This window comes from Lissotriton helveticus, chromosome 5_1, assembly GCF_964261635.1.
Source record: "Lissotriton helveticus chromosome 5_1, aLisHel1.1, whole genome shotgun sequence".
NCBI classification, from domain to species: domain Eukaryota; kingdom Metazoa; phylum Chordata; class Amphibia; order Caudata; family Salamandridae; genus Lissotriton; species Lissotriton helveticus.
Window position 1 is genome coordinate 1,921,272,998 of NC_136065.1, and position 12,767 is coordinate 1,921,285,764.

The 12,767-nt window shown below is 50.7% G+C and overlaps 1 protein-coding gene across 1 annotated transcript in view; it reads left to right on the forward strand.

Annotated features, from left to right (window-relative positions):
* The window catches only part of LOC144756035 (uncharacterized), a 218,525-nt gene that overhangs the window by 141,980 nt on the left and 63,778 nt on the right, over positions 1-12,767 (forward strand). Inside the window, exons 16-17 of the mRNA XM_078645514.1 lie at positions 3,681-3,722; positions 3,819-3,846. Coding sequence (XP_078501640.1) covers positions 3,681-3,722; positions 3,819-3,846 — 70 coding nt within the window. The remainder of the gene's footprint in view (positions 1-3,680; positions 3,723-3,818; positions 3,847-12,767) is intronic.

Below are 12,767 nucleotides of genomic sequence, written 5' to 3' on the forward strand. Positions count from 1 at the left end.
AGAACATTCAATGACACCTTTATTTTATACATACCCTGAATTTAAACCTACCTTACCGGTGTAGAGTGTGTGTTCCCCAATCGCCGGCCAGGATACATTTCTAGGCTGTGTAGCAGTTAGCCGGTGCCATGCACTGAATGGCCACCAGATGCCGCTGCTGTGCCTCAATTTATCTGCTCCTTCCAAGAGAGGGTTAACGGAGGCTCTGGCCTGATAAAACATTTTTGACAGATGCTTGTCATTGGGAGTAGCGTAAGTAAGGCACTGCTCGGTGAAGCCTCTTTCCGCCACCGTATTAAGAAAGCAGATTTGCAAAGATGGAAATATGTAGCTACGCCATTTGTGCTTATTTGTTGTGTTGTATTTTGCTAACGTGGTGATGTGTTGTTGCCTTTTGATTTGTTTTTTGTGCTGCAGTTTTTTTTTTGCATTATTGCGTTGGGTTTTTGTTACATTGCACTGTGGTTGTTGGTTTGCGTATTTTTTTCAGTGTATTGTTGTGCTGTCTCCTGTTATGGTTTTATTGCACTGCGTTGCTTGTTGTTATATTATTGTGGAGTGTTCTGTTACTTGTGTACTTTGAAAGATTTCAACTAATACTGCTAAATTTCCAACTAAAATGAATACAGCTCTAGTCACAATCAAGTGTAGACAGCCGACCAGAGGTCTAAATGTCAAGTCACATGGTTTGTTTTGTATTGCGCTGCACAGCATGCAGCGCTGTTAAAACGTACTTTGGGGGCAATGGAAGATCAAGTAAAGGAGGGAGAGATTTGTGCGTGTGTTTATCTTTGAGTTTTTTTAAAGCACTACATGTCACCTTGCATATTACACACCACTAATTCCCTGTCTAGGAATATGTCTTTTCAAAGCTTCATGCCTATATCACAAAACTATTTATAATGGCGAGGGCTTGTGTCATATGGCCTCGCTGTCCTCCTGGTAAGAGAGAGATGTGGCGCAGCGGCCAGAGCAACTGTCTCCCGAGCACAGGGCTCACGGTTTGATCCCCGGCGGCAGCTCAGCTCTGCGTCATGTGACTCTGGGCAATAGCTTGCTTCATTTCTCAGACGGCCTCAGCGCCTGGATACCCTTAGGGGTGATAAGATTGCGCTTTACAAATCTGGAATTAACTATTGTATCACACCCTCATCTTCGTAGGGCTGCTTGTCTAGTAGAGGTGCAAACAACAGGTGATGGACAGAATGCAGAACAATGTCATACATTCACCCCAGCACAGAGATCTGGGCCTAAATCCATCGTTTTTTTGCTCACCATGCCATTCCAGTTTGAACGCAGCCATATGCAAATCATTCTTGACCCTGTGCACCCATGGGAACAGTCCAGCCCGTACTGCCAAGCCAGGTCCTCCCTGGACTGGAAACAAGCATCCAAGGACCGGTTTCGGGCTTTCAGCCCTCATCAGCCTGGATAGCTTGATTCCTGTGGCATGGAGAGCACGGGATTCACGTCTGAGCATACCCGTCCGACTCGGGGTGACAAATGCAAAAACAACAGGTGATTGACAGAATGCAGAACAATGTTCTACATTCACCCCAGTACAGAGATCTGGGCCTAAATCTATAGTTTTTTTGCTCACCATGCCATTCCAGTTTAAACCCAGCCATATGCAAATCAGTCCTGACCCTGTGCCCCATGGGAACAGTCCAGCCCGAACTGACATGACAGGTCCTCCCTGGACTGGAAACAAGCATCCAAGGACCAGTTTTGGGCTTTCAGCCCTCATCATCCTGGATAGCTTGATTCCAGTGGCATGGAGAGCACGGGACGCACATCTGAGCATACCCGTCCCACTCGGGGTGACAAATGCAAAAACAACAGGTGATGGACAGAAAGCAGAACAATATCATACATTCAACCCAGTACAGAGATCTGGGCCTAAATCCATCATTTTTTTGCTCACCATGCCATTCCAGTTTGAACCCATCCATATGCAAATCAGTCCTGACCCTGTGCCCCATCGGAAATGTCCAGCCCGAACTGACAAGCCAGGTTCCCTGGACTGGAAACAAGCATCCAAGGACCGGTTTCGGGCTTTCAGCCCTCATCAGCCTGGATAGCTTGATTCCAGTGGCATTGGAGAGCACGGGACTGACGTCTGAGCATACACGTCCCACTCGGGGTGACAAATGCAATCACAAAAGGTGATGGACAGAATTCAGAACAATGTCATACATTCACCCCAGTACAGAGATCTGGGCCTAAATCCATTGTTTCTTTGCTCACCATGCCATTCCAGATTGTACCCAGCCAAACCCTATGTGGGAAGGGTATACCCAGATGTGGGTCCCTTGCTCACTAAGCCACTGGAGTCAAGTTATCCTGGCTGATGAAGGCTGATAGCCAGAAACCGGTCCTAGGATGCTTGATTCAGGTTCAAGGAAAAACATGGCTTGGCAGTTCGGTCTGGACTGTTCCCATGAGGCACAGGGTCAAGACTGATTTGCATATAGCCATGTCTGAACTGGGGTGGCTTGGTGAGCAAAATAACGATGGATTAAACCCAGATCTGTGACTGGGGGTGAATGTTTTGCCAGTGTGCAACATTCCGTCCATCATCTTGTGTGTTTTGCTGTTCACCCTATGTGGGAAGTGTATGCCCAGACATGGGTCCCTTGCTCACTAAGCCACTGGAGTCAAGCTATCCTGGCTGATGAAGGCTGATAGTCAGAAACCGGTCCTAGGATGCTTGATTCCGGTCCAGGGAAGACATGGCTTGGCAGTTCAGTCTGGATTGTTCCCATGAGGCACAGGGTCAAGACTGATTTGCATATGGCCATGTCTGAACTGGGGTGGCTTGGTGAGCAAAATAATGATGGATTAAACCCAGATCTGTGACTGGGGGTGAATATTTTGCCATTGTGCAACATTCCGTCCATCATCTTGTGTGTGTTTTTCTATTCACCCTATGTGGGAAGGTTATGCCCAGATGTGGGTACCTTGCTCACTAAGCCACTGGAGTCAAGCTATCCTGGCTGATGAAGCCTGATAGCCAGAACCTATCCTAGGATGCTTTATTCCGGTCCAGGGAAGACATGGCTGGGCAGTTCGGTCTGGACTGTTCCCATGAGGCACAGGGTCAAGACTGATTTGCATATGGCCATTTCTGAACTCTGGTGGCTTGGTGAGCAAAATAACGATGGATTAAACCCAGATCTGTGACTGGGGTGAATGTTTTGCCATTGTGCAACATTCCGTCCATCATCTTGTGTGTTTTGTTGTCTAGTAGAGGTGCCAAAATTGAAAGAGAGAGGTTGTGGCCTAACGGCTAGGGTGTTGGACCTTGAAATTGGGGGAACCGAGTCCGAGTCTCGGCAGGGACGCTCAAAATCCTGTGATTCTGGGTAATTCACTCAATATCCCAGTGCCTCATAAAATGAATGTGTCCTTTGTAACGCAACGAGTGCTCATTTAAATCGCTTTGATACCGTCGGGTCGAGTTCACACTATATGAGACTCCCCCCAAAAAGTAGTAATTATGGTTAGTGCCTGGACAGTGATGCCACTGCTTTTACCTGCCGAAAGCAGCCTGACTGTTCCTGATGTTGCTCGAGGCTAGGCCCTCACCCGTGTCAAAAGTAGTCTTACTAAAGGTGGATTTCAGTGACAGTACTTTAAGGAATCTCCTAGTTACTTTTAAACTTGTGATTTGGTTGCAGAGAGTACTCCCTGTCCGCCCTCGGCCACACTGCAAGGAGCCGGTAAGTTTTATACTTACAATTGCTGAAGGGAAGGAGAACAGCAACAAACACTACTTGGCACTATTCTAAGTTCTTTCCATGTTTTCTTTCCTGCAGGTGACCCGAAGTGAACCGTCAGACTCAGGTAGGACCAAGCAACATGTGCAATGTGTTTGTAAACCTTGAAGCCGCGCTTTAAGTGTTATTGCCGTGCTCATTCACAGCGTGAACAACAGTTAATGCCTGCTGTTAAGGGCCTTAACCAAAGGCGAAGGCGCGTAGTGAGGCAAAAGCGAAAACTACAGCTGTTAAGGCCTGACTCCCCTTGGGCAACAAGTGGGCAAGCGCCCACCTGACTAAGCATAATGGACCAAAGGGCAATTAACAGCTTATTAGCAAGAAGGCAATTAGCCAATTAGCATTGCCACCCACCTCAGACAGACAGACTTGCCCCTTTCTCTGACTGCTACATGTCCATGCCTCACCCTCGCACTGAGCTTAAAATGCAGATAAACACCAGGGGTGCATGCCAGCGTGCTAAGCATGTATGTATCTCAGTCAGTTGCACCATTCCGTGCCAATGTGGCATTCAGAACAGGTGTCAATAACAGCAAATAAGCACAACTCAAGTTTCACTCTGACTTACACATCAGCAGTCGGATTGGTTACATCATCACAGTCCTTCCAAGGCATCGACAGGGTTTGCTCCTAATAGCACTCCCTAATTTGCTGGGCAGCTGCAACTTTATGATGAAATATGAATTTTATAAGGCCAGGACTAGTGAACATGTTTTTGCACGCGTTTACTGATTTTAAATCCCTGCGAAACTCCACTAGTGATGCCTGGATTATTTACCAGCAGTGTTCATTACACCACGCCCTACACATTCCTCATCTCAGTCCTTAGAAATGAGAATCGTACCCTACAAGGGACAGAAGCAGGGCACAAGTCCTAAAAAAATAAGTGGGGGGACGCTTCAAGTTAGGTGGTGTCCCCGGAAGTGACGTCATAACAGGAAGTGACGTCACGAAATTTGCCGGTCTCCGTCTGAAATGCGTGAATACATACAATAAACACGTAGAGGTATAATACTGCAATAAGTGGCAGTCACTCAAAACACAAGAACACACCCGTTCTTCGGATTACAGGGTTCTTACAGACTCGGGCGTAGGCACTACGGGCATATGTCGGTGTCCCTGAAAGTGACATGCTCGGCGTGTTGACAGCGCAGCTCTTGAAGCCTTGGCGCCTCTGCGCCTCGGCTGTGCTCTGAGAAAGGCTGGCAAGGGGAGGGCGCGAGGTGGAAGGGGAGATTAGTCTGAGGCTCGGGTGCATTTGAAAGGCTATAATTCACGTGCAGGTGCAGTCTCGGGTACCGCTCCATCATTTGGGGAGGGGGGACGGCGTCCACCCGGTAAAAGCCCGGTAAAATAAGTGGGGGGACGCCGTCCACCCGCGTGGTACCCCGACTCGAGCCCTGGACAGAAGTCTATCAAGCAAAACTTAAAAACAAACAATAAGACCAGACCCAAGGCACACCCCCTTAGCTATCCATAAAAACCCTTGGGGCAGTCGTAGCTGGCAGCATTAGATAGTGGTGGGGGCGGCCAAACGGGTGGTAGGTAACCCTGGTCGTAGTTCGTGAAGTAGCGCTACGCGTAGCTACGTGAAGTGAACTTAGCACTAAGTGAGCTACGTGTAGCTACGCGAACTGCGTAGTGCATTGTGCAAAATGCTGTTTGCACTGATTGAACAGTGCCGGATGCTTGTCCCCACTGTGCAATCAGTGCAAACTGCATCTTGCACAGTAACACTTTGCTGGGGCAGCTGTGCGCTCTAGAAATTTTAATAACATAACATAACATAACAAGCGGTTGTTTTCTGCCATTTGAGTAGATTTCCACTCGAGCGGCAGCTTTCTCAACGCGGACTGGTAGTTTCTCATTGCGAGCGGTCGCGAGCATATACGACCACTCGCAATGAGAAACCTGACCTCCCCGCATTGAGAATCTCGCCGGGAGGTTTATTTTCCACGCTCGTGATTTGCAACTTGATGTTGCTGATCGGGAACGAGGAAAAAGTCTCGCCGGGATGTCATTTTGCTTGCTCGTGGTCGCCAACTTGACTTTGAGGACTTGAAACAAGCAAGAAATGACCGCTGCCCTACGCTACGCGTTTGCACTGCGCTACGTGCAATTTGTGTAGTGCGAAGTAGCGCAAACTACGCGAGCGTAGCGTAGTGCTTCACCCAGGGCTAATGGTGGGTGGGTGACTGTACACATTTAATAAATAAAGAAATAAATAGGCACTTACCTGACAAACGTTCTCCTCGCTCCAGTCCAATTTTTTCTTCTCGCTCTGCCTCCAGCATGAGATCCTCAACAACTCCCCTAACCAATCCTGGCGTTGCTCTCAAGGTGTTAACCAGCATGAGAGCAGTGCCAGGATTGGAGGGCGCAGCCTTTCTCAGTGCTCCCAAGGGCACTGGAGGCCTGGACTAAGATAGTTGGGTTAGAGGTGTCAAAGTGCGCATGTCTGGCTGGCCATTGTAAGACGGCTGGCCAACGGGACAAGCTCACTTTGAACAGCTCAGGCAGCCCACACTCCTCCTTGCTATTGTGACTCAGCAGGCCCCGCCCCGTCCTGACTCACGGTTTGGGACAGGTGGATGGAAAATATAATGTTAATAATTTAACTTCATTACCATTTTATTTTTCATCTGTGGGCCTTTTTGGGGCATTTTGGTTAGTGGGGCGACACTCCTCTGCTCAAATGGAGGAGCCGCCCCTGCCTTGGAGGTCTACCTCACTTCCTCCAAAAGCCCCAGAGGTACTACGCTTAGGGCACACGCCACCTTCAGGAGGGAGAGTGATGGGCAGGACTGTGCTGAGGAAAAGTAGGATGCAGTGTCAAGAAGATTGCCAGTAGGTAATCCGGGTCTTAACATAGTCAACTCATCATCATCACAGTCATTAGAAATGAAGACGAAACAAGCATGTGATTGGTGCACTCCTTGGCACATCATTATTAAAATAGACTTGTGAATCAACATGGCCGTCTTTAATGGAACAAACTGGGTTCAACGAATAGAAACAAACATCCTACAAAACAAGCTACTAAACATGAGTTAACAGATGTTTTCAGACTTAATACTGCTTTCTCCACTGGAGCTTCAGAAACATCCAAATATTAAAGTGAACTAAAGGTATAAGGTGAGTTGCATGTGGCTGCCTTGCAAATATATGACAGGGAGATCATTTACATTCTGCCCATAAACCAGCCACACTGCTTGCTGACCACCCTTAAAGAGAATAGGGAACGGGAACAGACTAGCAACAGGGTAGGATGAACAGTAGCAATAGCAACAACAGACCAGATGAAAAACATAAAGACGTGGGGCCTCATTTACAACCCCATTGCTCCGTCAGTGCATCACTTTTTTGACGCACCAGCAACGCAATGGGCTTGCCCATATTTACTAGGTCACATAAAGTCACCTTGCATGGCTTTTCATGGCCTTGTAAATATGGGCCCCTTTCACGTATCATCTGCGTGACAGAGGCATTCCATGGGTGTTTCTGTGGGTGTTCCCACGCAACATCCATGGAACCTGACACATTCCCAGATTTCCGATGTTTTGTAAAGCTGGGAATGCGTCAGAATCTTACACCTCCCTAGTGGAGGCATAGGAGTGACACAACGAGGAGAAATACATGGATTTCTCCTTGTTTTGTCCTCTTTCTATGTGTGCTGCATGCATAGAAAGAGGAAAATACCATGTGTAATTGTTTATGTGAAGGAAGGTGTACCTTTCTCACAATGCAGGCACCATTGCAACATGATGTAATGATGCCTGCGTTGGCGCACGGCCGCTGTTTGTGCACCAGCACAGAGGAGAGGGACAGGAATGCACCATATCTTGTAAATACGCTGCATTCCCTGCCCTTATATTTTGACGCATGACAGCGTAGCAGGAAGGCTTTCTGTGCTGCCATGCTTCAAGATATAGTAAATGAGGCTTTTGGTCTTTGTGAAAGATACTGTACAAGAAATATACAATTTTACTGCTCTCCCAATGTCAAAACAGTGAGATGCTGTCCACCTGGGCTAGAATGACTAGATTCCAGAGTAAAAAGGACACTATCCTGAGCTAAATAGAACCTGGACAGAGTATTTTCTTTAACACCTTCAGCGCGGCGCGAATTTTCGCGCTGTGCTGAAGGTTCTAAAAAACGGGCGGGGCCGTGACGGAACGGTTCCGTCATAAGCACAGCCCAACCGGCGCTCATGACGGAACCGTTCCGTCACAAGCATCGAAGGGGTTTAAAGGAAGACGCCTGCCTCAACACTTCTCATTCTGGCATGAATCTTAAAAATGGTTGCCTGCAAAGAAGAGCCCCAGTTTCACCAAATTGCCTAGCAAAATTAATTGCAACCAAAACAGGTTTACGCTTCAGAAACTTCAGCAATACTTCTTCCAAAGGTTCAACGGAAGCCACACCTAAACTTAGAACCAAGGGAAGATCCCAAAAGGGACCACAGTCCAGCCTTTAGATCATTCTAAATTCAAATACCAAACAAGTATAATCCTCTACAGAGGACCCCCCACCCCCCACACACACACACCTTCACAGGACCCTCTAAACCCTAATCACAGCCAACTGGGCACATGAACAGGCAGGTGCTAGACCTGATTCAGACCCATCACAGTCTAAAATGCACAACGGGTCACAATATAGTGGAAACAGTTAACAGGATTGTATTTTTATAGGAAATAAGGATGGAAGGCATTCTAAAATATTGCAATGCCTTTACCGACTTCAACAGTGCGTTTTGCAACTCGATCGAGTCATTTCCAGTTACGAGACCTGCCCTTCCAGTTGAAGCCGGCCCAAGGGTATTCATGGAGATGCGGGCTCCTCTACTGGGCCTGCTACGCTCTTGGTTGATTCAGGCACACCCATCCTTGGACGGCTGGTCAAACAGCCCTCGTTTGTCCAATGGTGAGAGCTTTCAGATAGATCATCGAGTTCATTGGGACGTGAGAGCAGCTTAGGACTGAGAACAATTTACGAACACTGAAGCAGAAGGAACTCTGTCAAAGCTGACTCCACCTTTGTATCTATGGGACCAGTGGGGGTGGCGTCCTCTGAAGCAGTATTCACTCTTCTTGCCAAGCGTGGCAGCAAAGCATCCACCTTAAGAGATTCAGGGACATCTGCCCCAAAACCTTTATTGAGAACCAATGAAGTCAAGCACAGGGCACAACATGTCTCCCAGGCTCAGCCCCCTCCTTGAGAATGAGGCCTTGTCGTGCTGGACTCCTGTCCCATTGAGGATAAAACCCTCACTCATAAGGATGGTGACAAGGCTGGGGGGGACTGTGTCTATCTAGCTGTAAAATGTAAATCCTATCAATTGTAATTGGCAAAAACAGATAAAATACAGCAGCACGAGCAAAAGAATGATTTTTATCATGTAAGCCATCCCTCACAACAATAGACCAATAAACTCCTACTTTAATGGCACTTGACAGCATCTCTGCTGGCACAAAGGATAACAAGGACTAACTTGTAAGTATTCTTGCTACCCAGAGACTGAATCAATCAATCACTGCATTTCTAAAGTGCGCTACATACCCGTGAGGGTCTCAAGGCGCTGGGGTGGGTGGGGGGGGGCTGTTACTGATCGAAGAGCCAGGTCTTGAGAAGTCTTCTGAAGGCCAGCAGGTCCTGGGTCTGTCGCAGGTTGGTAGGGAGAGAGTTCCAGGTTTTGGCGGCGAGGTAGGAGAAGGATCTGCCGCCGCCGGTGGTCTTCCGGATGCGAGGAACTGAGGCGAGGGTGGCAGAGAGGAGGCTGCGGCTGCGGGTGGGGGTATGGAAGCTGAGTCGGTCGTTGAGGTATGTAGGTCCGGTGTTGTATAGTGCTTTGTGTGCGTGGATGAGGAGTTTGAAGGTGATCCTCTTGTTGACGGGGAGCCAGTGTAGGCTTCTCAGATGGGGTGTGATGTGACTGCATCAGGGGATGTTTAGGATCAGTCGTGCCGAGGCGTTCTGGATTCGTTGTAGTTGTCTCAGGAGCTTGGTTGTTGTTCCTGAGTAGAGGGCGTTCCCGTAGTCGAGTCTGCTGGTGACGAGGGCCTGGGTGATGGCTTTTCTCGTGTCGGAGGGGATCCATTTGAAGATCCTGCGGAGCATTCGGAGGGTGTTGAAGCAGGACGTGGAGACGGCGTTGACTTGCTTGGTCATGGAAAGGGCGGAGTCGGGGATGACCCCCAGGTTGCGTGCGTGGTCGGTGGGTTCCAGGGCAGTGCCTAGTGATGTGGGCCACCAGGAGTCGTCCCAGGCTGATGGGGTGGGTCCGAGGATGATGACCTCCATTTTGTCTGAATTCAGCTTCAGTCTGCTGTCCTTCATCCAGTCGGCGACGGCCTTCATTCCTCTGTGGCGATTGGCTTTGGCGTTGTGGGGGTCTTTGGTGAGGGAGATGATCAGCTCGGTGTAGTCGGCGTAGGAGATGATGTTGAGGCTGTGTTGTCGTGCGAGGTGGGCGAGCGGTGCCATGTAGATATTGAACAGCGTCGGGCTGAGGGAAGATCCCTGAGGGACGCCGCAGATGATCTCGGTGGTTTTCGACTGGAAGGGTGGGAGGCGGATGCTCTGGGTTCTGCCGAAGAGGAAGGATGTGGTCCAGGCCAGGGCCTTCTCTTGGATTCCGGCGTCGTGGAGGCGTGCTGTTAGGGTGCGGTGGCAGACCGTGTCGAAGGCTGCTGATATGTCCAGGAGGAAGAGGGCGGCTGTTTCTCTCTTGTCCATCAGGCTCCTGATGTCGTCGGTGGCGGCGATGAGGGCGGTCTCGGTGCTGTGGTTACTGCAAAAACCAGATTGGGAACAATCCAGGATGCTGTTTTCTTCGAGGTAGCGGGTTAGCTGTTTGTTGACAATCTTCTCTGTCACTTTTGCCGGGAACGGAACAGGGAGATGGGCCGGAAGTTGTTGAGGTCCTTGGGGTCCGCCTTGGGTTTCTTCAGTAGGGCATTGATCTCTGTGTGCTTCCAGCTTTCCGGGAAGGTTGCTGTTTTGAAGGAGATGTTGATTGCTTTCCGGAGGTGGGGTGCGATGGTGGTGCTGGCTTTGTTGAAGACGTGGTGAGGGCAGGGGTTGGAAGGGGATCCGGAGTGGATGGAGTTCATGGTTTTGATGGTGTCTTCGTCACTGACAGTGGACCAGGCGGTCAAGTGGCTGGTGAGGGTGGAGGTCACGGGGGTGGTGGTCACGGTGGTGGGTGCAGGGGTGTCGGAGTTGAAGCTGTCGTGGATGTCGGTGATCTTGCAATGAAAGAAGGTGGCCAGGGAGTCGCACAGGTCCTGCGATGGTGGGATGTCGTTGGTGTTGGAACTGGGGTTGGAGAGTTCTTTCAAGATGTTGAAGAGCTCTTTGGTGTTGTGTGCGTTGTTGTCTAGGCGGTCCTCTTGGTGGTCCTCTTGGTGGTCCTGATGAGTTGATGATGTCTGCGGGTGGCGTTCTTGTGGGCTGCGTGGTTGTATGATGTTCGGTCGTGGAGCCATTTCTTCTCCAGCTTCCGGCAGGTGCGCTTGGATGTCCGGAGGTCTTCGGTGAACCAGGCGGCTTTTTTGTTGGTGTGGTTGGTTGTGGAGATCTTGAGAGGGGCGAGGGTGTTGGTGCAGTTGCTGATCCACTGTTTGAGGTTGGTCGCGGCGGTGTCGGGGTCGATGGGGTCGGCGGGTGGTCTCAGGGCGTGGTTGGTTGTCAGTTGGTCCTTGGTGACCTTGCCCCAGCAGCGGCGTGGCAGCTGTTGGGTGCGGTGGTGTGTGGTGGGTTTCCTTAAGGTGAAGTGGACGCATCTGTGGTCGGTCCAGTGGGGTTCGGTGGTGTGGTTGAAGGAGACTTGCGGAGAAGATGGGGTCCAGCGTGTGTCCGGCGGCGTGGGTTGGGTCGTTACGAGCTGATTGAGTCCGAGGTTGGTGAGGTTGTCGATGAGGGCGGTGGAGTTGGCATCGTTGTTGTTTTCGAGGTGGAGGATGTAGTCCGTGGAGGCGTAGGCGTGGGTGCTGATGAGGTCGGCGATGGTGTCGTTAAACTGTGGTCGTGGTCCGGGGGTCTGTAGACGAGTGTTCCTCTGAGGGTCGTGTTGGGGTCGGTGTGGATCTGGAAGTGCATGTGTTCGGCGGTGGTGAGGGTGTCGTCGGTGTTGGTCGAGACTCTGAGGGTGTCTTTGTGAAGGATGGCAATTCCCCCTCCAACTCCATTGGCACGGTCTCTGCGGGAGATCTTGTAGCCCTGTGGGATGGCTATGGCGATGTCCGGTGCTGAGGTGGCGTTCAGCCAGGTCTCCGTCAGGAAGGCGACGTCGGGTGCGGTGGAGTCAAGGAGGTCCCAGAGTTCGATGGCGTGCTTGCGGTCGGAGTGGGTGTTGAGGAGGATGCATCTGAGGTGGTTGAGTTCTGTGGTTGGTGGTTTGGCGGGCCGGATGCTGGTGAAGCTGCAGTTCCGGCAGGTGAAGGGTCCTTGGGTGTGCTTCGGGGTTGCCTGACAGCAGGGGTGGTATCGTCCGGTGTTGAATGCGTGGAGGGTGATTGAGTCGTAGTGCAGTCTGGTGTTGCAGTGGGCGCGGGGTCCAGGGGTTCTGGCGCTGGGCGCAGTGCAGGCGCGGACGGGCTTGCCTTTGGCTCGCCTTCGGCGCTGCGTGTGTCCTTTGCGCTTCTGCGCGGCGTCCTCCATAAGAGGCGAAGTGGGAGGGAGGAGCAGCTGGGAGGCGGGAGCGGGGCGGCCAATGGGCGAGGGCACGGGACACGGAGGCAAAAGGGGGCGGGCCGCAGGGGAGCAGCGGTGGGAAGCGGGGAGCGGGGGGCACAGAGAGCAGGGGCGCAGAAAGGGATTGCCTAAACAAAACAAGCTGCAAGCACATTTGGGAAGTGACAGAAGTCAGAACAGAGGAGACGAAAAGAAAGAAAAACCGATACCCGGGGCACACTGGCGGCGAGTCCTCGGCAGCGGCAGCAGTAGGGAGAGGTCACAGACATGGATACCAAGGAGGAGCCGTGC